This window comes from Abramis brama (assembly GCF_963993115.1).
Source record: "Abramis brama genome assembly, chromosome: 17".
NCBI lineage: Eukaryota > Metazoa > Chordata > Actinopteri > Cypriniformes > Leuciscidae > Abramis > Abramis brama.
Window position 1 is genome coordinate 10,349,989 of NC_139979.1, and position 26,859 is coordinate 10,376,847.

At 38.0% G+C, this 26,859-nt stretch overlaps 1 protein-coding gene across 2 annotated transcripts; it reads left to right on the forward strand.

The window, feature by feature from the left end:
• Positions 1–228: 228 nt before the first annotated feature.
• On the forward strand, positions 229–26,859 carry cep162 (centrosomal protein 162). 2 transcript variants are annotated; one of them, XM_084088663.1, is made up of 26 exons: positions 229–375; positions 629–702; positions 924–1,074; positions 8,505–8,657; positions 8,787–8,937; positions 9,055–9,113; positions 9,213–9,283; positions 9,914–9,944; positions 10,023–10,148; positions 10,238–10,399; positions 11,897–11,999; positions 12,081–12,321; positions 12,543–12,762; positions 13,332–13,447; positions 13,526–13,714; positions 18,648–18,785; positions 19,277–19,389; positions 19,505–19,610; positions 19,710–19,836; positions 19,924–20,192; positions 20,709–20,957; positions 22,202–22,848; positions 25,101–25,242; positions 25,414–25,512; positions 25,601–25,735; positions 26,468–26,859. In XM_084088663.1, the coding sequence occupies exons 2-26, from the start codon at positions 643–645 to the stop codon at positions 26,687–26,689; spliced, it is 4,080 nt and encodes a 1,359-aa protein (XP_083944789.1). In that variant the 5' UTR covers positions 229–375; positions 629–642; the 3' UTR covers positions 26,690–26,859. The 2 variants fall into 2 exon arrangements, with proteins under 2 accessions (XP_083944789.1, XP_083944790.1); XM_084088664.1 differs by having other exon boundaries at positions 11,918–11,999.

The following is a 26,859-nucleotide window of genomic DNA, read 5'->3' on the forward strand; positions in this document are numbered from 1 at the left end:
CACTCACAGTCAGTGCTGTATACACAATATTAGAAGAAGAAGGCTTGAATAAGTAAAAGTGCATTTCTCGAACAATTTTTTGTTGTTTGAACAAATATCACAGGGGATACATGTATCACCCACAAAAAAATAGTATAAGAATCTCAAGGTAAAGCAAGGCAGTAAAGTACGCATTTCTCCAACATGGCAACCCAACTAGACGGAACTGAACCGCCCAATCAAATCTCCGGACCGATGTGACGTCACATGGCCAATAAGCTGTCAGTAATCCCCCGGTTATTGCAGCGGGAAACTTTATGATAAACTGTATAATTTCAAAAACAATGTGAACATTAAAGGATTTACTGTATTCATATTCCATCTCATTCTGTATTGGTGAGTCTTTTGCGTTCTGTGTTTTCTTCAGTTGTCCGTTTCTCTCGGTTACCATGCCAAACGAGCTAGCGAGCTGTTTGTTTATAATGCATTCTCTCTCCCAGAATCTTTCTCTAGGTTTTTAATGTTTAACAGGTTGAACTTTATAACGTTAGCAGCTATATGTTTTAAATGAGTTATTATTATAATAACACGTTTATATAAAACGTATAGGCCTAATTCTGATGTGAATTTTGATATGTTTGTCACACAGTTTGTCAGTGAATCATGGCTCATAGACTGACTAAAGAGGAGCTGGACCAACAGTTCGAGCAATTCATGAAAGAGGTAACGTAACGTTAACTGTTAACGTTACTTTTGATAATCTTTTGTTTACTTCTTACAATTGTTTGTTTAATTACGTTTGTGTATGTTTTGATATGCTACTTGCTATATGACATGCTGTACTCCATCTACAATTATTTTAAACATGTTTATTTTATAATATGCAGTCCAGTGTTGCATGTAAACTCTATGTTGTTGTGTACGTGTACTTGTGCTTTTTTCAGTCTGTCTCTGATGACTCTGTTGATTTGGGCTCCAGCACCAAGCACTCTAGTGTCCTTGACAGCTTGGGAAAAGCACCTGTCAGGCCAGTGAAGAAGGCTTCTGTGTCTGTGCCGTGGTGGCAGGACGATGATGACAGTGAAGAGGGAACAGGTGAGTGCTGGTGTTACCTGAATTAAAAAGAGAGCTTGGCTGAAATCTCCAGCCTGGGTTAAAGCTTTAGCATAATCTTCGTTCTGGGTTTGAAAGCCACAGGTTTTATGGTTCACATCCTGGAAAGTTTTTGAGATCCACAGAAAGACACTTTATCCCAGATTTCCAGGGATGCGTACTGTTCTTTTTGGAATAAGTGTATTGTAAATACTTTTGAGAAAAGGTGGTGTCGGTGCATATATCTTAGGCCATGTTCAGACTGCCAGCCAAAAATTATCATCTGAAGTCCTGGCAGGAGTTGGTGCCGTCTCCTCACAGGTGTTGGGGCATCTGAAGTCTTCATAATAGGCTGGATCCAAACTGGAGCTGACATACTCTCTAGTTACCTCAGGATGGGCATCCCGAGATAAAACAGAGAAGCAAGTAGAAAATAATTAGCGTAGCTGCTGTTCATAACTTGAAGCACGGATAATCATGTGCATTTGTTCTTATATATCTGGAGTATAAGGTTATGAGATGCATTATATGAATGCTTGGCTAAAGAGATGCATCTTTAATCTAGATTTAAACTGGGAGAGCGAGTCTGAGCCAAACATTGTCAGGAAGGCTATTTCAGATTTTAGGGGCCAAATGTGAAAACGCTCTCCCTCGTTTAGTGGACTTAGATACTATAGGTACCAATCATGAGGTCATGAATGCATGAACTAACTTTTCTGCATCAGAAACAGATAGCATGTTCTGTAGCTTAGCATTGTTTCTGAGGTGGAAGAAGGCTCTTTTTGTAACATATGAAATGTGATTTTTGAAAGTCAAGTTGCTATCTAATATAACAACCAGGTCTTTAACTGTAGAGGATGAAGTAACAGTACATCCTTCTAGATGCAAATTATATTCTAAGAGATTCTGTGTACAGGTTCTTAGTCCAATGAGTAATACCTCAGTCTTACCTCAGAAAATTACAGGTCATCCAATATTTTATATCTTTAACAAACTCTGTCAACTTAATTTTAGAGATAATTTAGAGATTTCATCTGGTCGTGATGAAATATATAACTGACTCTGAGTATCATCGGCATAACAGTGGAAACTAATTCCATGTTTTCTTATAATATTACCAAGTGGCAGCATATATATTGAAAATAGCAGATGGCTTAACACAGATCATTGCAGCACTCCATTATTTACTGACATTATCTTAGATTTTTCCCCATTTAAATAGACAAAATGTCAGCGGTCTGATAGGGTGCGATCTAAACCACCTTAATGCCTGTCCCTGAATACCAGTGTAATTTTGTAGTCGATCTAAGAGTATTTTATGATCTATAGTGAAGAACACAGCACTAAGATCAAGTAAAACTAGTATTGAGATACAGCCTTGGTCAGAAGCTAGAAGTAAGTCATTTGTAATTTTAACAAGCACAGTTTCTGTGCTATGATGGGGCCTGAATCCAGACTGAAATTTTTCTTGCATATCATTATTTTGCAAAAAAGAGCACAATTGAGCGGACATGACTTTTTCTGGTATTTTAGATATAAATGGTAGATTTGAAATGGGACTTTAATTTGCTAATTCATTTAGATCTAATTGTGATATCTTTATGAGAGGCTTGATAACTGCCAGCTTGAACGAGCTTGGAACATGACCTAGAGATAAAGACGAGTTATTTGAAAATTGAGATGATGATGATGATGATGATGCACCTGCATTTTTCCTGCATCTGTTTTGATAGCCTCATCACATGCGTGGGTACGCTTACATCATTACCAAATCAGCCAATGCATATAGGTTTGTTATGTCTGGACATACAAATCTTATTTGTTCACTTGCGATTAATAGTGCAGACAGTCTGCCTGAAGAAAATCTGATTTGCTTGCAGTTTGAACATAGTCTAACTGTCTTTGGGGTTTTTAAACAACAATATTGCAGTTTAGGTGTTTGTCCACTCGAGGGCAGCAAGCACAAAGCAGTAGACAAAATAAATTATGCAAAGTCAGTTTAAGATTTATATCAGATGTGTTATGAGGAATCCCCTAAATTGCAACTATGAATTGCACTTGCTTTGTTTCTAAATTGCTTGAATTATCCACATTTGTAACTTGAGTGATTTGTTTTTTTTAGCAAATTGATCAGCAAATTGTTTTTATTTTTCTGAATAGAATAAATTGAACAGGATAGCTGATTAGAGTTGTTGTTGTCTTATATTGTTGGCTTGCACATTATAACACAAGCAAAGCTAGACTGGTGTTTTTTGTTCAAGACATCATTCTGGATATGAACTGATGCATGTTTGATTTGATATGATTAAACCTGATTTAGTCTTCACCTGATGTTGTTCATCTAGACAGCCTAATTACGTTCTCTTCTGCGGTTAAGGAGTTGCCATTTTCTCAGTATGCTCTGCTCTTAAAGTCTACTTATTTATTTATTGTTTATTTTTTTCTGTTCTGTACAGCACTTTGGTCAGCCTTGGTTGTTTTTAAATGTGCTTTATAAATAAATATTGTATTGTATTGTATTGCAATGATGATCCAATCATAGACTCTTAAGCATTTACTCTTAAGATTTGATTTAAATCCAAACAGCGACTTTTTTTGGCCGGGCAGTGTGTATCTATAATGAATTTTTCTTTAATCAAAAAGAGCTTCATTGTGAGAACAATGGAAGATTTTTGTTTTATATTTATAAATTCTAAATGTCTAGTTTTCTATTCAACAAGTGTGTTGTTTACTACTGATAACAGAACATTGTGTGTAAGTATTGTGTCTGATAAATAGTAATAGTTCCAAGAATGTTTTTTGTACGCTGTACCTTGAACATCTGAAGTGCTGTTCACAGAGATGTGTCGTTTACTGTTATTACTGTTCAGCATTTCAATGGATGAAAAAGTCTGCACCGCAGGCACCACTTATTATGTAATTTGCCCTTATTATGTAATTTGTCCAATTTCACATTTTATCCATCAAGCTGTAGTGTTTCTGTTTTTCTTTGTATTTGACATAATCATCTTGTTGGTACTCTCTCTCTCTCTCTCTCTCTCTCTTTATTCTGCTTTTCTCTTTGTCCATCAATTTTGCAGATGAAAACACTAAACATCGTTTTGTTAAAATTCAAAAGTCCCAAGCTGTGGACCCTCAGGTGGGATCCAGACAGAGAGAAAGCCCCCCTCTGGGTACATCTCACTCGGTATTCAATGAAGTGTGTAATTTCTGCAACAGAGAATTGCCCCCAAAAAAAGTCAAACAGGTTTCTTGAAAGTACTGTAACATTGCAAAACTACACACTTCATTCCACAGTATTACTAGGTTATTCCCTTATATTTTTTAATGTGTGTTAGACTTAGACAGTTTCTAGATCCATCTTGTTTTGTTTTTGTTTTCGTTTCCTTAATTGAAAAAATAATCTAGTTTAGTTGTCTAAACTTCAGGGATCATCTTTCCTAAAGCTGAGCACTGTATGAATTTTTAGCCTCTTTAGTGTGTCTACCTGTTTAACTTTTTCGTGTTTCTTCTTTGTCTGTCGTCCTTATACACTGTAGTCCCTATTAAGCCCACCCCTAAACCTCGTAGCGTAGCTCTTGATAGGGTGAGCCAGCTGTCCAATCAGAGGGCATCCCACTACGCAAGCCATCAGAAGAGTCCTGAATATGATGCAGTAGAGAAGATGCCATCACCTGAACATAGTTACTGTTTAGAGGAACAGAGGGTCTCAGAGGAAGACTCTTGCTGTGTTCCAAGTCCAGCACCTGATAACTCCTCCAGTACATCAGGACAGAAGAGTCCCATTCACACTGATTCTAATGAGTTTTCTGTGGAAAGCAATGCTAGTGATTCAGTCGAGAGAGAAGATGGTAAAGTTTCAACACGTGAAGAATTAGTAGATTGTGTTAATTTGATTTTTAACATGATGTTTTGTGTATATTTACTCCCCGTTATTGACCTTATATCTACAGTGAGGAAAATAAGTATTTGAACACCCTGCTATTTTGCAAGTTCTCCCACTTAGAAATCATGGAGGGGTCTGAAATTGTCATCGTAGGTGCATGTCCACTGTGAGAGACATAATCAAAAAAGAAAAAAATCCAGAAATCACAATGTATGATTTTTTAACTATTTATTTGTATGATACAGCTGCAAATAAGTATTTGAACACCTGAGAAAATCAATGTTAATATTTGGTACAGTAGCCTTTGTTTGCAATTACAGAGGTCAAACGTTTCCTGTAGTTTTTCACCAGGTTTGCACACACTGCAGGAGGGATTTTGGCCCACTCCTCCACACAGATCTTCCCTAGATCAGTCAGGTTTCTGGGCTGTCGCTGAGAAACACGGAGTTTGAGCTCCCTCCAAAGATTCTCTATTGGGTTTAGGTCTGGAGACTGGCTAGGCCACGCCAGAACCTTGATATGCTTCTTACAGAGCCACTCCTTGGTTATGCTGGCTGTGTGCTCCGGGTCATTGTCATGTTGGAAGACCCAGCCTCGACCCATCTTCAATGCTCTAACTGAGGGAAGGAGGTTGTTCCCCAAAATCTCGCAATACATGGCCCCGGTCATCCTCTCCTTAATACAGTGCAGTTGCCCTGTCCCATGTGCAGAAAAACACCCCCAAAGCATGATGCTACCACCCCCATGCTTCACAGTAGGGATGGTGTTCTTGGGATGGTACTCATCATTCTTCTTCCTCCAAACACGTTTAGTGTAATTATGACCAAAAAGTTCTATTTTGGTCTCATCTGACCACATGACTTTCTCCCATGACTCCTCTGGATCATCCAAATGGTCATTGGCAAACTTAAGACGGGCCTTGACATGTGCTGGTTTAAGCAGGGGAACCTCCCGTGCCATGCATGATTTCAAACCATGACGTCTTAGTGTATTACCAACAGTAACCTTGGAAACGGTGGTCCCAGCTCTTTTCAGGTCATTGACCAGCTCCTCCCGTGTAGTTCTGGGCTGATTTCTCACCTTTCTTAGGATCATTGAGACCCCACGAGGTGAGATCTTGCATGGAGCCCCAGTCCGAGGGAGATTGACAGTCATGTTTAGCTTTTTCCATTTTCTAATGATTGCTCCAACAGTGGACCTTTTTTCACCAAGCTGCTTGGCAATTTCCCCGTAGCCCTTTCCAGCCTTGTGGAGGTGTACAATTTTGTCTCTAGTGTCTTTGGACAGCTCTTTGGTCTTGGCCATGTTAGTAGTTGGATTCTTACTGATTGTATGGGGTGGACAGGTGTCTTTATGCAGCTAACGACCTCAAACAGGTGCATCTAATTTAGGATAATAAATGGAGTGGAGGTGGACATTTTAAAGGCAGACTAACAGGTCTTTGAGGGTCAGGATTCTAGCTGATAGACAGGTGTTCAAATACTTATTTGCAGCTGTATCATACAAATAAATAGTTAAAAAAAATCATATATTGTGATTTCTGGATATTTTTTTTTAGATTATGTCTCTCACAGTGGACATGCACCTACGATGACAATTTCAGACCCCTCCATGATTTCCAAGTGGGAGAACTTGCAAAATAGCAGGGTGTTCAATACTTATTTTCCTCACTGTATCTAGTTTTTGAGAATGAACACTCTCGGCGGGATTTTAGTTGGGAACAATTTTTTTTGCTTTTTTACCTTCTAATTTTACCGTAATATATAGTTATATGCATAATTAAACACAACAGACCAGATCTGTTGTTTTGGCTATATGTAATTGCATTTGCAGTGTTTTTAGCACCAGTTTTTGCTGTAAACAAATTTCCTGAAATAGTGCATGTTTGAAGAACGTGCTGTGCCAGTTAGTAATTTCTCTAATGTCTAGTTAATTGACTATGTGCAGCTCAGAATGCTAATGTGCTACACAGAGGGCCAATACATCAAACAGTGGATTTAAGGCCTTTTCACTCCAAGAACGCTAACTATATTAGCGTCCACACCAATGGATGAAAACGTTTTGTTTACTACAAGCACACACTGCTGTTGTGGCTTATTACATGCTCAGCCTCTTTGAAGTTGGGTGGATTTGTATTGGCTGCCAATGGTTTTTAATCCTTTGTTAGCTGGAAAATATAGTTCTGAGAGTGATTCCAACGATATAATTCCTCAGTGTCGTTAACGTTATAGTTGTGGTGTGGACTTCCCAATTCTCAAAGAATTTTTATAATGATTATTAAAACTTGATTAAGTTATAGTAATCATTATACAGTGCATGCAGAATTATTAGGCACGTTGATTTTCTGATCATATTTTATTTCCAGGAACATTTTGCCAATTCCAAACCATATTAATCTTAATAACTACTATTAAAAAAGAGATTTAACAAAGACTGAAAAGTCAAAAATTATTAAATCCCCATGAGAAGAATGCAATACTAATGCAATACTAGAGATTGCAGTTAAGGCATGATCATTGGACAGTGAAATGCTCATTGGGTCAGCAGGGTCAGACAAATACAGGTGGAGAAGAAAAGACACGTTAACTGCAAAAGAATTAAGAATTAAGGTGAATAATTAAGTGTGAAACCATCAGAAACCCTTTAGTCTCCAGCGCCACCATTTTCCAGAACTCCAACCTACCTGGAGTCTCCAGAAGAGCAAGGTGTCAGGGTCTCAGAGACTTGGGTTAGGCAAAGAATCCTAAAAAATTACCCCCACTTAATAAGAATCACAAGCTGAAGTGTAATAAAATACATGAAGACTGTTTTTTTATAGGCTTTATAGACAGACAGATTGAGAGTGACTCTTGAAGGACCAGCACCACATCCTCTTCTACCACTATTTGAAGAATTCATCTTCCAGAATACGTTTTAATAAGTTTTGTGAGTTTATTTTTAGTCCATCTCCTACCCTGATGTCCGTTTTGCAGAGATGGACTAAAAATTAACTCACAAAACTTATTAAAACGTATTCTGGAAGATGAATTCTTCAAATAGTGGTAGAAGAGGATGTGGTGCTGGTCCTTCATGAACAATTAAATATCACTTATACATGATTAAATACAAAATTAATAGTAGTTATTAAGATTAATATGGTTTGGAATTGGCAAAATGTTCCTCGAAATAAAATATGATCAGAAAATCAACGTGCTTAATAATTCTGCACACACTGTAGTTATTGTCCTTGATGTAAATGGGCCTTTAGTGAAAATAAGTATTTTACAAATTTTAAGGAAATCTGTTGAACTGTGTAGATATTCTTTTTTTTATGTGCTATTTTGAAGTTCTCCGACATGCATATTTGCTGAATTGCTTCTATCCAGTGGCTAGTGAAATGAAAAATCTGTTCTAAAAACACTTGATTTATTTGTGTTATATATATTTATATTAAGTGTAAAAAACAGACAATAACTTTTAATGTACATGTATACTGTACTTTTTAAAAAAGGTCTGGTGTAGGAAAATTACTTATTTAATACTTACAACATATTTGCTTGGCATATAGGGATGTCGTCAACCGGAAAGTCCTTCCTGAAGTCAAAGAGAAAGACTCCATCCATTAAGGAGGTGGATGAAGAGCAGTCGAATGATCTATTATTGGGGGATGAAAGGAATAGAGACCTAGTAATCTTTAGCAGAGACAGTCTTGAGCCTGAAGGTCAGTCTAACCGATTTTCCTTCAATCCAGCCTACTTCTGAATCCATAACATCCATCACTGCTCTGTTTGTTTGACCAGCATCATCTGTTTGTGCTTCTTTACTAATTATGTGATGGTCTCTGGAACAGTACCAACTGCAGGTGCTCTTCAGCTGGACCTGTTGGATGAGGATGACAATACCAGGTTTTTATCTAATCTGAAGAAAGAGTCCTCATCCTCCATTGACTATTCCAGACTGAATCAAGAACAGGAGCCATCCACTCCCACCAGCCCACAAAGGTGTCTGAAAAAAGCTTTATGTGACTCAAAAGCATAATGAATTCCAAGAATGCAGTTTATGAAAGAGCATTTGCTTATTGTACTTCTTTAAATTTAGTTTCACTGTGTTCCTTTCAGGAGAGAAGAAATGGATTTAACAAATGAAGAAGAACAGAGGAAAAATAAAGATGCTGCTGGTAGGAGCAGAGCAGAGCAGAGAGAATAAGAATTTGAAATGGATGTGTTGTTATTACTTCCTGAAGCAATAAAACACTTGTATATTGCTTCTCTCTCAGCATCTCCTGCATATAGTGAAGATTTTGAGGAAGAGGCAAGTGAGAAAAGTGACGAGGGGCTTCAAGAGAAGGTGAATATAAATGTTTAATGCACTCGAAGCTTATAATATGATCCCTGTTATAAACTGGGGAATTGAGTAGTGAGTTATGTAGAGATGCATAGAAACAAATGAAGGTCGCGTTTGTTCATTTAATGGCAGTAAAAAGCGACCAGCATCAAGATTTTAACAAAAAATAAGCAAAAGTATCACAAAATGATCCCTTGCGTCTCGTGTCGTATATCCCATGGGTTCTTGGGGTATACAATAGGGTTTGGTAAAACAAAACAAAAAACTAAATTTAATATATTATTTCATGAAAATTCCTTGGCCGTTGGTCTTCTGTGTATATTTGTAGAAGTATTTATTATTATGATGACTAATAATATTATTATTATGTAATAGTAAATAGTAAAACCTAACAGTATTAGGGAGAGATTATTGGCTGAAAAACTAAAAAATCGAAGATTATAGCACATGCTAATTTGCATTGCAGGTCCCTAGGTATCTAGAGTCAAAATTTCTCTAAATGTTGTCTTTGCTGTTTTTTGTTTGTTTTTTGAACACATCCTACACCTCAGTCGCAATATGTGTCAAAATAAATATAATTGGATTTTATGGCAAAATCTCTCATTTTAACCATTCCTTGATCCTCTGTTTCAGAAACCTGAAAGACATGGGATGCTGGCCAAAGGTAAATAGCATCTCAATTTACAGTGTAGATGTTGTAAATGTTCAGATCAGGGGGTGAAATGCTCTTCTTATGTCCCAGTGTCACTACATGACTCTCTAAATTCTACGGATGGAGCATTGCCTCCTGCAGTTCCCAGTTTGGCAACTGGAAAACAAAAATGTCCAGACACCAAACAAGCAGTGTGGACAGCACTGGAACCTGGAGGTTTGAGAAGCAGTTTATTTTCTTAAAGCTTGTATTAAGTAAACTTCCAACAGGTGATGTGACACATTCTCTCCTCCATATCTTTGCAGTCCAATCATACGGTCAGAGTGGAGGCAGTGAGATAGAGGCGCTGCAGGAGGCGTACAGGCAGATCAACAGCTCAGCAGGGGAGTGTGAGGACGGACGAGCCGAGGCCGGCAGGACTCCCCTCTCTCTCTCTTCACTCCAACCTGTCTCCACAGTGGAGTCAGGTCAGACTCAGCACCTAGCTCATTTTTGCCAGTCACTGTGTGCATGCCTGCGCTTTAAACCTTTTGATTTGCAGCTTTCCCCCCACAAATGCTTCCAGTTATGCTTTAAACCAAATACGTGAGGTTTTTACCAGCCGCTTTGTTTGCGTCATCGGTTTGGGTGAAGTCCTGCTAGCTGACTCTAAACAGCTCGATTGTGCTTGAGGGTGTCACACCAACTGTTTTTCCTGAATTCTTGCTGTCTTCTGTTGGAGGTCTGTCACCCTGACTGAATAAGAATGGAAGGGGGTGATGGACTTAAACAGTTGACATTTCTTTCTCATTCCTTATCACATATATTGCAGTGCCTCGTTTTGGCAAATCAGTCGAATTTTTTGATATTTATCAGATAATATTTAATTGTTGACTCTTGTTTCCCCCTATTTTAAGATTTGTATGACTTTTGTAAATAGCAATAAATTATGACAGATCTACCCTCTTTACTTTAAAAGCAAATATCAGAGCTCTGTGCATTTGTGCATTAAATGAGATCCTTTCCTGTAAGTACAACTACCTTTATTAATGTTACTTACTTCATAAACTATTTACTACAGTTTTTTTATGCTTTTATTCTGCAAGGATGCATTCAATTGATCAAAAGTGACAATAAAGACATTTACAATATTACAAAAAAAAGCTATTTAAAATAAATGCTCTTTTTAACTTTCTATTCATCAAAGAATCCTGACAAGCAGTTTCCACAAAAATATTAAGCATTTTCAACATTGATACCAGTAATAATATGAAATATTTCTTGAGCACTAAATCACCAAATATTAGAATGATTTCTGAAGGATCATGTGACTCTGAAGACTGGAGTAATGGCTGATAAAATTCAGCTTTGATCACAGGAATAAATTACATTTTAAAATGTGAAAACATTTATTTTGAATTGTGATAATATTTAACTACATTGCAGTTTGTTTGTTTGGGTTTTTTCCCCCTCCACGCTGTCTTCTGTTGGTCTGATATTTTTTATCAAATAATGCAGCCTTGCTGAGCTTCTCAGACTCTGACATTTAAAAAAACAAACTTTTGAACTGAAATATATATGATTGAATTGATTTATCATACTATACATTATAACGCTGTGATGTCTGAAATCACTTTTTTTTCAGCATACAAAACTGTTTATTTGAGTTTTTCGTGTGTTTTTAATTTCCTTTTTTGACACAGTAGGACGGATTTATAATATCATTCAGTTACTGATTATGGGACAGAATCAGTTCATCCCCACAGTGACTCTTGCTCATTTTGTTAGTTATTTAAGTTTAAGTGAATCACAAACAAAACTTGGTTTCAAATTCGCCATGGATAACAATCAAAATCTGTGATAATTGGCTTTGCATTGCTTAGGAAGTTTGTATCTGATCACACCAAATCTCTATAATTCCAAAAAAAATTAAGACTGTAAATCGGCTAGTGTGACTCCAACCCTAGTGACATTTTTGTCACCAGGGTCTCATTTATGTACCGTAGATTTACCCACTGCTGAGGAACTGATGCGGCCAATTGGACCAGACTCTGTTTTCACGCGTGGCTTTTCTCTCCAGCCTATAAGGTGAGTTCACTATTTGCCTTCACACACCGTGAGTCATATATTCTCAGTACAGCAGCTTTAGTAGAAGTATTTGTCTTACAGTGAGGCTGTGCCTCGAGGCAGCAAAAATCATAGTCCATTAAGGATATCTTCAGATGACAGCCCTTTCAGTTCCACTAATGAGGGCTGTGGAGGGGGTAATAAAGCTAGTTTTAAAGGAGAGGAACATCCAGCCTCCCTTCAGTACACTCAGAAGAGCATCGCTGAGGAGATCAAACGGCTGATGCAGGAACAGGACAGCTCCTCTGTGGAACCTCCTCCTGTTAAACCCAAGAAACGGCAGGTCAGAGACTCTGCTATTATGAGTCATTTGACTCATGAATTTCTTCCGTAAATTAGATCCTGTAATTTCTGGGGTTTAGAGAAATGATATTTCAAAGATAGAGACACGTACTCTGTGAGGTAAATGAGGTATAATAATTTTTGTGAATAACTATGTGCCCGCCTTCATTCACATGGTGATTATTTTTGAAGATAATGATGGAATATTAACTTCTCTCTCAGGTTCCTGCCAGAACCAATGCATTTGCATCTGCGTCCTCTAGAAAAACTCCTGTTCCATCAACAAGGGCCAAAAAACCTGAGAGCAGGCTGTTACCCAGAGGACCTGCAACCAGCAGAACCGGCCAAGCTGCCAAACCTCCGTCTCCATTAACACAGAGAAAAGCTCAGAACCAGACCCCAAAAAAACCTCCCAACCTCAGTCAAACACAAACATTCAAAGGTACCTGTACCTGGGTTAACCTCACCAAAACTGTGTGAAAAAATAAACAAAATTATATTTTGCATGAAGAAAATTTAGCTGATTTTCATTCATTTTTTATCATTTATTGATACATTTTCATTATTTTCATGAAATTTTAACATTTTCATGACAGTTGACATGAGTTAAATATGGTCTTCTGTAATGCAAAAAACTCATGATCATTACATTAATGCAATAAATATAGAAGTAGGCCATTTTAATTGCATTAAATGTAGATATATTAGCCAATTTGATTACAATTAATCACAAATATCAATATTTACCAAAATGAAGAAGATAGTTATTGAGTTATTGGAGTTTTGTGATGTACTGAGAAATTATGGGGAACTTAATTATCTTAAATATTCTTAATTGTTATGCAAATAATGTCACAATGCAAAAAAAATGTCTAATAATAGTGGTCCTAAAAATATGCAAAATCTTTTCTTTTTTTTAAATCTGACTATTCTTTGTAAATTCACAGCCATATTTGCTTGCTTGATGATAAATGGTCATCTGTCTTTTTTAATTTTTTGCATCCCTTACAGGTTTAGACACGAGTTTAAGGCTAAGCAGTGAATTGGTGACATCCGTGCAGTCCTTTGCTACATTTCTACAGCATCAGGTTGAAGCCAGCAGGATCACACCAGAAGCAGTGACAGGAGTGAGTTAACTGGGACTGAATCAGAGCATTGGATCAAATCCTCTAGCTCATTAACCACCTTTTCTGTGTGTCTGTCAGCGTGAGGTGATGCAAGAGAATATGGATGATGGTACGCCCTTTCAGCAGGAGCGCTCATCACTGGAGCGTTTCCGTCTTCAGCTCGCCCAAAAAGAGAGAGAGCTCCATCTGAGGGAAACCCAGTTACAAGAGGAGCACAAGCAAGAGCTTGCAGCACTCAGACAGGAGAACTATATGTTACAGAGCAAGGTAAGCTCTTGTGTAGTTGTAAAGCTTAGATTATGTTTTTAGAATATAAGCAAATTTCGTTGTTTGGTGGATAGTTTTACCATGGCTCTACATTACCAGTGGGTAATTTTGTGTGTTCTGTCTGTTCTACCTCTTCATAATTATGACTGAGGACTTAAAGGGATAGTCCACCCAAAAATTATAATTCTGTCATCAATTACTCACCCTCGTGTTGTTTCAAACCTATAAGACTTTCGTTCATCTTCGGAACACAAATGAAGGTATTTGTAGTAAAATCTGAGAGAATTCTGTCCCTCCATTGAAAGGCTGTAAAACTTCAAAACGTTCATAAAGAGATCGTAAAATAAATCTATATGAATTGAGCGGTTTAATCCAAGAAACACGGATCGCTTTATATAATGAACAGATTTCATTTATGTTTTTATTCACATATAAACATTGCTAAGCGAATGTACATTGAGCACTCAAATTTGGTATACAGAAGCTCAAGCATGCTCGCTTTGTGCACAAGTTTGCGTTAACCATATTTGAGTGCTCTATGTATGTTAGCTAATCATTGTTTATACAGTGGTGGTCAGAATTAATGGCACCCCTGGTAAATATGATCAAAAATGGTTGTAAAAAAATAAAGCTGCATAGTTTATCCTTTTGATCTTTCATTCAAAACATTCGCAAAAATCAAACCTTTCATTGAAGTAAAATAATTGAAATTGGGGGGTAAATCACATTATGAAATAAATGTTTTTCTCCAAAACACGTCGGCCACAATTATTGGCACCCCTAGAATTTTTTATGAGTAAAATATCTCTGAAGTATATTCTCATTAATATTTACCTTTATTTAGCACACCAGGGTGACTAGGAACATGAAATTGTCCAGCTATAACTTCTTGTTTCACAGGAGTTTAAATATGACGAATACACAAAGGCCAAATTCCCTTGCTCATCCATCACAATGAGTAAAACCAAAGAATATAGTTCTGCTGTGCAGCAAAAGATTGTTGAGCATCACAAAATAGAAAGTGGCTGTAAGAGAATAGCTAAAGAATTGAAAATCCCCATTTTGACCATCAGGATAATAATTAAGAAGTTCCAATCAACTAAAGATGTTACGAATCTGCCAGGAAGAGGACGTGTGTCTATATTGTCTTAATGCACGGTGAGGAGGAAAGTTTGAGTGGCCAAAGACTCTACAAGGATCACAGATGGAGAATTGCAGAGATTACTTGAGTCTTGGGGGTCAGAAAGCCTAAAAAAAAATTATCAAACAACCCCTACATCCCCACATGTTGTTTGGGAGGGTTTCAAGAAAAATCCTCCTCGCTCCTCCAGAAATAAACTCCAGCATATTCAGTTGTCAGACACGACTGGATCTTCAAAAGGGTCCGGATTCTGTGGTCAGATGAAACAAAAAAAAATGGCTTTTTGGCAGCAAACCCACCAGATGTGTTTGGTGCAAACAGGGATAAAAAGTACCCCATGCCTACGGTTAAATATACTGCTGGATCTTATATGTTGTGGGCCTATTTTTTTGCTGGAGGTCCTGGACTTCTTGTTCAGATACATGGTATTATGGAGTCTAGCAAATACCAACAGATAAAAAATCAAAACCTGTCTGTCTCTGCTAGAAATCTTATAATGGGCTGTGGTTGGATCTTCCATCAGGACAACGGTCCAAAACAAACATCAAAATCAACACAAAATGGGTAACTGAGCACAAAATGAAGCTTCTGCCATGACCGTCCCAGTCCCCTAAACTGAACCCTATAGAAAATGAGTGAGGTGAACTGAAGAGAAGAAGCACCAACATGAAATTGTGAATCTGAAGGATCTGGAGAGATTCTGTTTGGAGGAATGGTCTCTGATCTCTTGTCAGTTATTCTCCAAACTCATCAGGCATTATAGGAGAAGACTCAGATCTGTTATCTTGGCAAAAGGAGATTGCAAAAAGTATTTAATAACAGGGTGCCAATAATTGTGGCCGACGTGTTTTGGAGAAAAACATTTATTTTATAATGTGATTTACCCCCCACTTTCAATTCTTTTACTTCAATGAAAGGTTTGATTTTTGTGAATTTTTTGAATGAAAGATCAAAAGGATAAACAATGAAGATTTATTTTTTACAGCAATTTTTTATCATATTTACCAGGGGTGCCATTAATTCTGACCACCACTGTATGTGAATTCATATGATGGATTTATATATTTACTCTTTAAAATCCTTTTGAACTGTCAGAGCTTTGGGTGAATAGACTTTACACTAAAAATATCTTCATTTGTGTTTTGAAGGTGAACGAAAGTCTAATGGGTTTGGAACAACATAAGAGTAATTGATGACAGGATTTTCATTTCTGGGTGAACAATCCATTTAAAATGTACTCAAGTTCATATATTTTCATGGCCAGCTTTGAAGCACATAGGAGCTTCTTGTTAAAGATCATTAGAAAACCTTCTGCTGTCTGGCAGCTCTCCTTAAGAATGAATGAAGTTTAAATTGTATGTTTTGTAACATGCTGTATAAGTGCATTTGGTAAAAAGGGCAGTCTGTACTTGCAGGTGAATGTTTTGGTAATGCAATCATAACGTCTATGGCAGCATATTTCAATGGCTGCTCTGCCAACAGTATGAACATACAGTACTGTGCAAAAGTCTTAGGCATGTTAATATATAATAATCCAGTGAGATTTCTGTACGCACAAGGAGTCTAACAACAGCCGGTATGATCTGATCTCACCATCATCGAGTCCGTCTGTGACATGAAGAAACAGAAAAAACTGAGACAGACTAAATCCAGAAGAACTGCGGGAACGAGATGCTTGAAGAAACCTTCCTGCAAAGCTACCTGAAAAACTATGCGCAAGTGTACCTGGACAAAAGCCGTTTTAAATGCAAAGGGTCGTTACACCATATATTGATTTGAATTAGTTAATAGAAGTTAAATCATAAATAAATTCAATTTGTGATTTTATTTTTGAAAGCATTCTCACTTTACAGCATTTTAACACAAGTGCCAGTACTTTTCACAGTACTGTAGCTTTGCAGGAAGGTTTCTTCAAGCATCTTGGAGACGTTCCCGCAGTTCTTCTGGATTTAGTCTGTCTCAGTTTTTTATGTTTCTTCATGTAATCACAGACGGACTCGATGATGGTGAGATTAGATCATCCTGGCTGTTGTCAGATTCCTTGTGCGTACAGAAATCTCACTTTATTATTTTTATTAATTGTAACACATTATTACAATTAATGGCAAAAAGAATGTTTGGAAATTTAAACTGATATTTCCTACTGACACACTACAGCAAAAGATATAAATAACTGACTTAAAACCATTTTTGGGGTGGGGGGGTGGGGGGGGTATTAACATGCCTAAGACTTTTGCACAGTACTGTAGATTTCACTTGTATGCTGTTTAAGTAGCTGTTCAGTACTCTCTTAGTGATGATGAATTTGTGCTTTTAGCACAAGTACATTATGTAAGGTCTATTCTAGTTATTTGTTTCAATACCCTCAAAGATTTATAGAAAAAAAATATATTTGATCATGCATTACCATGCTGTGATTCAGTTTGGAAGTGCTTTTTGTTGTTCTGGCAAATAATGAGTCTCATTTTTAAAACTTAACTTTTCAACAGTAAATGAACATAAAACAGGGCACATGGGGGCACGCAGCATTTTATCCACCCTGACCCTTCTGGTGAGGTATAAATATTGATAATTGACAGCAGATTACAGGAAGAAGAATTAATTACATTTGAACAAATTACCATAGAAAATGACCAAGGCTGAATTTGTTTTCATGATTTATACACAATGGCAACATAAATGTATTCCAGGGACAATTGACCTGGAGCAACCTGGAGTTAAGGGTGCAATGGAGATGACTCACAGCTCACTCCTTACAGGTTGCCCTGAGCCATTAAACCACACCATTAGACCTTTCAAAATTGTTAAATAACCAACTAATCTTAATTATTTGATCTAGTCTGGCCTCATGATCATTATGCACTTTAATTTCCAATTACATCATTATAATTCAAAATAAACTAACTTTGTACTGCACATGTACAAAGACCATTTGTATGGCTTTCCATTTATATTAATGTATTTGGCAAATGCTTTTATGGAAAGCATCTTACATTTTCAGTAGATACATTTTCTTATTTCATACATTTCCTATGATCAGATACATTTTCACACAACCTGGCTCTGCTAGTGCATCACTCTGCTGTTTGAGTTAAGTGCCCTATCCAGTGCAGTAGTGTGTTATGTGAATGCCCCATAATTGACTGTCTTGGGTTTTTCAAATACGGTCCGAGAGCACAACAAGCTCTGTGTTCAGCACTAAATGTTTTTGCCAGGTTACCAACTTGAAATTGTTTTTCCACATTTGGAATAAGGGGAACCTTACATTCTAACTGACATGAAGAAAAAATACAATTAAATCAATAATCACAATTACCTGCCATAGTGAAATCATTGTGATAAACAGCCATATTAACCTGCAACTAAAGATTTTATTTGCTACACAAATACATTATGATTCAAGTGAATTTGTTTTGTTTTGTATTGTAACCATTCATGTGAACCTGTCTAAATGAACCGGCTTATTGATTTGGACTTACCAAAGCTGTTTTAGATTGACTGAGAGGAAGACAGTACATCTCTGCCCACTCTGTTGAAAGGCTTATTGCAATTGTTACATAAAAAAAAAACCAATGTAACAAAGCCACAAAACGAAAAGCTTTAAATGTAAAAGCTACACTATTATAAAAAAAAACATAACTATTTACATACTCCTGAAAATGCATTTAAGTTAGTAGCATCAATATTTTCTTACTTGAATAAACTGAACAGCCTCGGCCTAAAGTCTGAGCAAACAATTACCTGTCAGTTCTCAAGCTTAGGTTCTAAGCTGTTACATTTATTATTCCATAGCTACACCATGCCGAGGAGGCAAGTAACAGACGAAAGTGGAGTTTTGGCGAAGCTTCAGACCCTGTGACTGAAGAGAAACTCAAGCTCATAGAGAAAGAGATGAAGGAACAGGAGACTCTGATTCAGGGTTACCATCAGGTGAGTCTCTCTGTCTCTCCAACTTTGCTCATTTTTAGGCATATATTAGAATAAGCCATTCTGAAACATGGCTCACATGAACGTGCATTTATTATAATTTATTTATAATTCATTATCCCTCGTCCTAGATCTCTTTTTATGGTGAGATCTTACAAATGTCAATGAATGATACAACACAAGACTCTGTAGCCTCTCATTTTTTAGATCATTATACACCATTTCAGCATAATGGGGTGCATAATTAAACACAGTTATTTAAAATGACACTAATACTACTCAGAATTTAGAAAAACGTTGGTAATTACTTCTCACATTTCCTGTAATTACAGAAGAACTTGTGGCCTTTCCAGAAACCAAATCCAATTAATTCTTATCTGGAACTATATTCAATGTAATACATGCGCTGAATATATTTGCATTTTGGTCATTAGTATTCATATGCTACAAATAGGTTCAGAATATGTGAAACTTCTTTCCGATGGTTTTAACAGGAGAATGAAAAGCTATATCTGCAAATGAAAGCACTCCAAGCTCAAAGCAAACAAAACGAGGAGGCTTTGTTCATGGAAAACCAGAGACTTCTCACTGAGCTTGCCCTCACCAGGTCAGTGCTCTAAAAGTGCGTTAGCAGTGTTATAATACATATCACAGCAGGTTTTTACTATTCATGCTGTTCTTTGCAGTAGCTGATATAAAAGCAAAGAATTTTCATTCCCCAGGGACCGGTTGAACATGAACAGCTTTCAAAGAACCGTCGGAGGAAGAAGCATTGCTGACCAAAGCTTTAGTATTGCAGAGTTGACAAGTCAGGTACAAGCTGCACAGGTAAGAGAACTACATAATATCAACAGATCTGTTCCAAAACCAGCTGCCTACCTAGACTGCATTTTACGTGCGCTTCTGATGCAAAGTCTTTCTGTTTAGAAAAAGGAGGAACGACTGCAAGATGAGATCCACAGGTTAAAACAGGAGAAACAAGCCCTGCATGTAGATCTGGAGATGATGAGGAAAGAACGAGACCTGGCCAGAGTTCAGGCAGTCTGTACTTCAGGTAAGAGCCTCAGATATGGAAGTGTTATGGCAGCAGTCTATTTTTGGCGATGTAATTGTCATATTGACAGAAGTAAGCTTCTGGCAGGTGATAAAGGTTTCGAGCTAAAGATGCTCCAGGAAAAGCATCGGCAGGAGGTTGCAGAGATGAAGAAAAGACTGCAGTGGTATGCTGAGAACCAGGAGCTACTGGACAAAGATGCATCCAGACTCCGAGCCGCCACGGCTGAGACTCAAAGGCTCACTGAGCAGGTGGAAAAGCTAAAGATGGAGGTCAGCAAGAGGGCCAATGAGCAACAGAGAAAGACAAAGGAAAGGGCGGGTGAAGCTAAAAGAATCCAGGACCTGGAACGACAGGTCAGAAACAGCTTTCTCCCTCTCCAGATATTCTTGTTGCCTTGTTATGCAGGTACATTTCATTCAGGGCACGTTCTTCTTTGTACTCTATTTCCTAAGAGCTGGAATTATTCAACCGTGTCTGTGAGTAGCAGACCATCTGGGTAGTCGGTTTTCCAACCACCTTCTCCTTAAGACCTCCTCTTTATGTTAAACTACTTTCTTTGACTGATGTGCATCTAAATTAACAACTTTGTATTGAATTGGCTCAGTGGTTAGCGCACTTTTTCTATTCAGTTTGAGCCGTGTTGCTTATGTAGGTTTGAGTTTGGCAACATTTCACAAACCCCTTAATAGTTTCATGTCACTGTGTCTGTATCTATCTAAAAATAAAGAATGAATAATGCCAAAAAAAGTCATGAATGAATTTCGATTTCCACCTCCTGACTGTCTTGTAATATTTATCAATGGCTGCATCAGTAATAGAACTTCTGATTCTGTTCCATCTTTCACTCATGTTGCCATTTCCTCTCTCAGCTCAAACAGATGGAAGAGCTCTTGAAACGGAGGCATCCAAACTCCCTGCCAGCCCTGATCTTGGCCGCTGCGTCTGCCGGTGCAGAAGTTGACGGATTGGACATCCATCCCCCAACTGCCCCTCAGTCCTCCCAGACAACGGCGCTTTTGGAGAGACGTGTACATCGACTGGAGGCGGAGCTAGAGGGCCGCGATGAAGCAGCCAAACGCAGTCTCAGAGCAGTGGAACAACAGTATCACAGAATCAAGGTACTCATATCAGATTTAGATTCAGTACTGAAGGTCACACGGAATTTTGTGTCAAATCATTAAACGTTTTATCTGTAGAATCTAAAATTGAGACCATGTGCGAAACAAGTTTAAACTATTGGAACTAGGTGGCCCTGAACTCACTGACTGAAGTGCTGTGTCCTTAAATTAATATGAGATTCTTTTTTCCAAGTATGTTATTTACCAGAGCCCACAGCTGGATTGATCGATTTCCAGAAAAACAAGTTTGCCAAGAAAATTAGGTTTCTATTTTAAGTCTTAAGTGCACAGGGCCTTTAATATGCTTTTAGAGTGGCATTATTTCTCTCATTTCTAAACCCTGCTGTGTGCCCTCATGACTAGAAGTTTGGAAATAGAAATAGATACCGAAGCAAAGTAAGGCTTGGTGATGTATTGAAAATTCAATATATATACATGCTTATATACATAACCGTTCAAAAGTTCAGGGTCAGTAAGATTTTTTTTATATATATATATATTTTGAAAGGATCCTCTTATTCTCACCAAGACTGCATTTATTTGATAAAAACTACAGTACTCCTGTCTTGAGTGTCAGACTCTTATATGCTGATTTGCTGCTCAAGAAACATTTCATATTATTATCAATGCTGAAAACAGTTATGCTGCTTAATATTTTTTTGTGGAAACTGATAAATTTTTTCAGGATTCCATTTTTTTAGGATTCCTTGATGAATATAATTAAAAAACAACGTTTATTTGAAATAGAAATATTTTGTAACAATGTAAAAGTCTTTACTGTCGCTTTTCATAACTTCATTGCATCCTTGCTGAATAAAATTATAAATTTCTTGAAAAAACGTTGACCCTAAACTTTCGAACAGTAATGTAAAATAAGCAATATTGTGAAATGTGAAAATCGCAATTGTTTTAATGCATATTTTATTAGTCCATTTAGTTTGCTAAAGACTGTCATTAAGACTCTATATTATTATTATAATAATATAATTTATCAAATATAACAAATAAATATAAAAATAATAAATGTAATTTATTCATTAAATATATATATATATATATATATATATATATATATATATATATATATATATAATTTTTTATTTATTTATTTATTTATTTATTTTTTAAGCGATATAACCCAGCCCTGATGCAATTAGACTTCAAGGACTGATATATTTAAATGCTATTTTATGCCAGCTCAAAAATGTTTGCACTTTTATGTATATTCTTCTCTTCTTTTTCAGCTCCAATATGAACAGCAGATCACAGATCTGGAGCAGCGTTTGGCTGAGAAGAACCAAAACAATCAGGCCATCTCATCAGAATTGTCTGAATCACAAACTCAGAGGTTAAGGGCAGAGCTGGAGGAAGTGAAGATGGCCCATCAGAAGCAAGAGAGCACCCTCCAGGCAGAGGTGGCCTCTCTGCAAGAACAGCTCCACCAGGCCCAAGCTTTGACGCAAACAGACAAGCCTGCCCGCAGCCCCTCACGCCACCAACTCAATGCAGAGGCTGCACAAGCAACCCGCATCGAGAGACTAACCCAGGAGCTGAGCTCCAAGAGCCGCACCATTCAGGAGCTGAGTCGCACTGTAGAGCGTCTGCAAAGGGAGAGGAAAACCATGCTGACGGGTCCTGGCTTCGATCGTGATGAGCCCAAGCGACATTTGGGTTCAGCCAAAGAGCCCAAAAAAAATGCAGCCGAGACTTTCCCCCCTACCCAAGATGAGAAAGACTACCATCCTGGAGCGTTCTCGGGATCACACATCTCAGAGGTGCAACTGGAGAATGATAGTTTGAGGATGAGATTGGAACAACTAGAGATACATAGAGACCAGGAGAAGGTTTCTTTGCAGGCTGCAGTCACACATGCACAGAATCAGCTCCTCAGGTAAAGTCTTTTGGAGTGGTTCATGTTTTTATAAACCATTTGAAGCACCCTTGAAATGTTCTGAACAACAGATGAAAAACAGCTGTCATACTACATGAAGTGAAACCTTGAAACAGTCCCATAATTCTCTACACAGGATTTGAGCCTGTTAAACTGAAGAAGGACCTGGCTGCAGCCTGCAGAAAGGGGCGGGGCTACACGTGTCGCTCTGCCCCATACTTATTCTGATTGGCTTGGTCGTCTTTCACAGGCATACATAATAGGAAATGTGTTCAGAGTTGTCTTCACTATAATGCACAGACAATAAAACATTAGCCTACATCCCGCAGGAGAAGATCTTGATTTCTTCACTTTAAAATAATGAGGAACAGCATGTTTTCCTGAAATGAAGTGGAGGAAAAAGTCTGATATAATGCTTTGCAGTGCTGTGAAGAAAAAGAAAGTTTCATAAAATCTAAATTAACAAGGCAGACACATTAGCCTATTACAGTGTCTTTTAGTTTACATACAGCTGCACCCAACATGGCTTATAAAAACCAACATCAGTAAACCAACACATTCTGTAAATACATATTTTTCATTTTCTTTCTCATACTATAGGTAAATTAAGTAATCACATTTCATGAGTCATTTCATTCCTGTACCTGAAGACCTGACCCTCCTGCTGTGGAGAATCAACGAATACATTTTTGTTTAAATGTTGTGGGGTTGTTCGTGCGTTAGTCTAACAAAGTGCCTTAATTTAGCAAAACAATTTCAGGGACATTTCTGTGCATTATAATGAAGGCTTTGTGAAACTGCACAGCTTTTCCAGGTCATATCGATTTGAACAACAAATTCTTCATCCTACACCGACTACGAACACATTTCCTATCATGCATATCTATGAAAGACGATCGAGCCAATCAAGAGTAGGTATGGGGCGGCGCGACACGTGCAACCCCGTCCTGTTCTGCAGGCTGCAGCCAGGTGTACTTGGTCAAACCCACAATCAAAAAAAAGAAATGAGAAATTATATTTTAAACCCTTTTATTCTAGTTAAATGCATTCTTTTTTTATCAACACTTGAACGTGGGCAAGTTTCATTAAAAAAAAACAAACAAAAAAACATTTTGAACAAAAAGCTGAGAAAATCGCGTTTTTGTCAAATACATCCGGATCGGATTCCGAATGATCAAAACATGGAATAGATCGAATCAGTCAACACCTTCAAAGCTTCACAGTCATATGCCTTTATTCGACCTTTCATTTGGTAACGTTAGCCAGTTTTGATTTATATGCCGTTTGATGTTCACGTTATTTTACATGTGCATAACATGACAGTGCAACTCCGCTTCCTTCCACTAGAAAAATGAAGCCAAAATATCCCTGTAACGGTCATTGCCGATTACTTCTTTCAGAGCCCGAGTATGCGCAGTAATGATCTTGCGGTGGAGCCATGGCATCAAGGTCCTGCCCACACTCCCGCTACCGCAGACTCAATCACAAACACAGCTGTCAATCATGACGTTACACCCCATTTTTATAGCATCAGAAAACTAACTAAAACCAAACTTGTTGGGAAAACGAACACTTGAACATAGGCCTGTGTGATGAACTACCTTAAATGCTTCGGGACATTTTTGTTACGTTTACATTTTTTAGTTTGGCTCATGTCTCATTTGATTACATGGAGAGGGTGGGGTTTAAGACCTATACTGCAGCCAGCCACCAGGGGGCGATCAAAATGCTTTGACTTACCTTTTCAGGACTTGTGCGTCACATTTGGGGCTTCCTTGTTTCCTCACTCCTCCATCCTCCAGCCTGTGACCCGGAAACCGATCGAACTTGGCCATCTTGAAAGACATCTCAATTATCTAACTGCACCGCGAGGAATGAGGAGCGAGGAAGCTTCTTGAGGAGTCATGAGCGAGGACACCAAGGGTGCTTCTCATTTCTTATTTGAGCATACTTGTTTCCTTCCCTCGCGTCTTAGCTCCACCCCCTTAAGATACAAGGGAAGGAAACGAGGATGCTCAAATAAGAAATGAGAAGCACCCTTGGTGCTTCTATCGCTTGTTTCTGCTGCTTCTCTGCCTGTGTTTTGATCTAGAGATTCTGTACTCTTTCAGAAAATGCGTAATAGTGCCCCCTACCGTAAAACAGTGAAAACATGGATTTGCTGGACAATTGTCAATGGCGGGGAAAGAGTTAACATGATGATTCAGTGTTATCGAGTATCGTGTAACAATATTAAAATATCACTTTTTCAGGATTCAGGAGCAGAATTCTGAGCAACTTGCCTCGGTCAAGGCTGAGCATCAAAGAGAGATTGAACGCCTTCTAGCATGCCATGCCCTTGATCATTCCTCCTCCAAAGTGGCTGAACTCAGCAATCAAGTGAACACACAGGAGGTTGGTTCTTGAATGAATGAATTTGACTATTTATGTTTTGCCCACTAAATGTTTCCTTGGCACTAGAAACAATGAGGTCATGGGTAAAGAAAATGAAATGCTTTGCTTGCATTGTAAGTCGCTTTGGATAGAAATGTATGTATTCTGAATTCATGTAACTTTTCTATTCAGATCATAGTGCAGCATTTACAGGGGCAAGTAAAGGAGCTCAAGGGAACCAAAGATGCTCTGGCTGTGTCTAAAATCAGAGAGGAAACCCTGCAGAATCAGGTAGTTACTCAGTCATTTAATTTCCATTCTTCTTTAAACTGGATTTAGAATTTTCTCTCCATATTTCCTGTTATGTGTATGTAAAAAGCTGTCTAAGCTTCTGGAAGAGCTGAAACAGGCCAAAGAAGCCCACAGTCCTCAACTAAGACACTTCACTAGCCTGGAGCAGAAGATTCAGTCCATGGAGCTCCGCTACCATCAGCGTGAGAAACAGCTTCAGCAGGTAACACACCCACACACAATACATCATCTACCATTCAAATGTTTTGAGCTTTAAAGAAATGAATACTTGAAATGAATTGATCAAATGTAACGTTAAAGTTAAATGTTACAAAAGATTTCTGTTTCAAATAAATGCTGTCATTTTGAACTGTATATTCATCAAAGAAACCTGAACAAAATGTAACATGGTTTCCACAAAAAGCAGCACAACTTTGCAGATTTAAATCAGCATATTAGAATGATTTCTGAAGGATCATGTGACACTGAAGACTGGAGTAATGATGCTGAAAATTCAGCTTTGCCATCACATAAACAAATAGCACAACTTAATTGCACAGTTTGACACATAAGAGTAAACGATCAGCGCACGTCTTGTTTTCTGTTGCTGTACAGTATATACTGTATTTGTTCATAATGGATCTCTGCAACAGTCTGCTGTAGGACAACCTCTGCACTAAACTTAGTTTAATAGAATAGTGACATAGTGACATGAATTTGTCCTCTGAATTTAACTCATCCAAGTTAGAGCACACACATTAGGAGTAGTGAGTAGTGAACACACATTACAAACCATGGACACACACACACAGTAGGCAGCCATTTTGCTGTGGCGCCCAGGGAGTGATTGGGGGTTAGGTGCCTTGCTCAAAGCAACTTTCGGGTAACCAGTCTGACTCTCTAACCGTTAGCCCCTATATTGTGATTGAGGACACTGATGTTAGGTCTGTTGCAGGTGATTGCAGACACACGGCGGGTGGTGGAACAGGAGCAGCAGGATGAGTTGGAGCGCTGGAGGAGACTCGCTCACGGCAGGGCTAAAGAGCTGGATGCCTTCAGACTGGAGCTGGACTCCATACTGGATGTGCTCCGAGAACTCCAGAGACAGGGTGTAGTCATCCCCATCCCCGAACACACCTCCACCACTACCCACACATACCTGCCTCTCCGATCCTGAGCTGCCTTTGCACCACTCAAAAATGTTTTTGTTTTTTTTGTAAAGATTATTTAATTATTGTCAAGGAACATGCTGGGTATGTAACGTCAAATACAAGATATTTGGTGTTAGTGATTGTAGCACAAATCCAAATGTTATTTTGTATTAAAGTTAATTATTATGTGCACAAA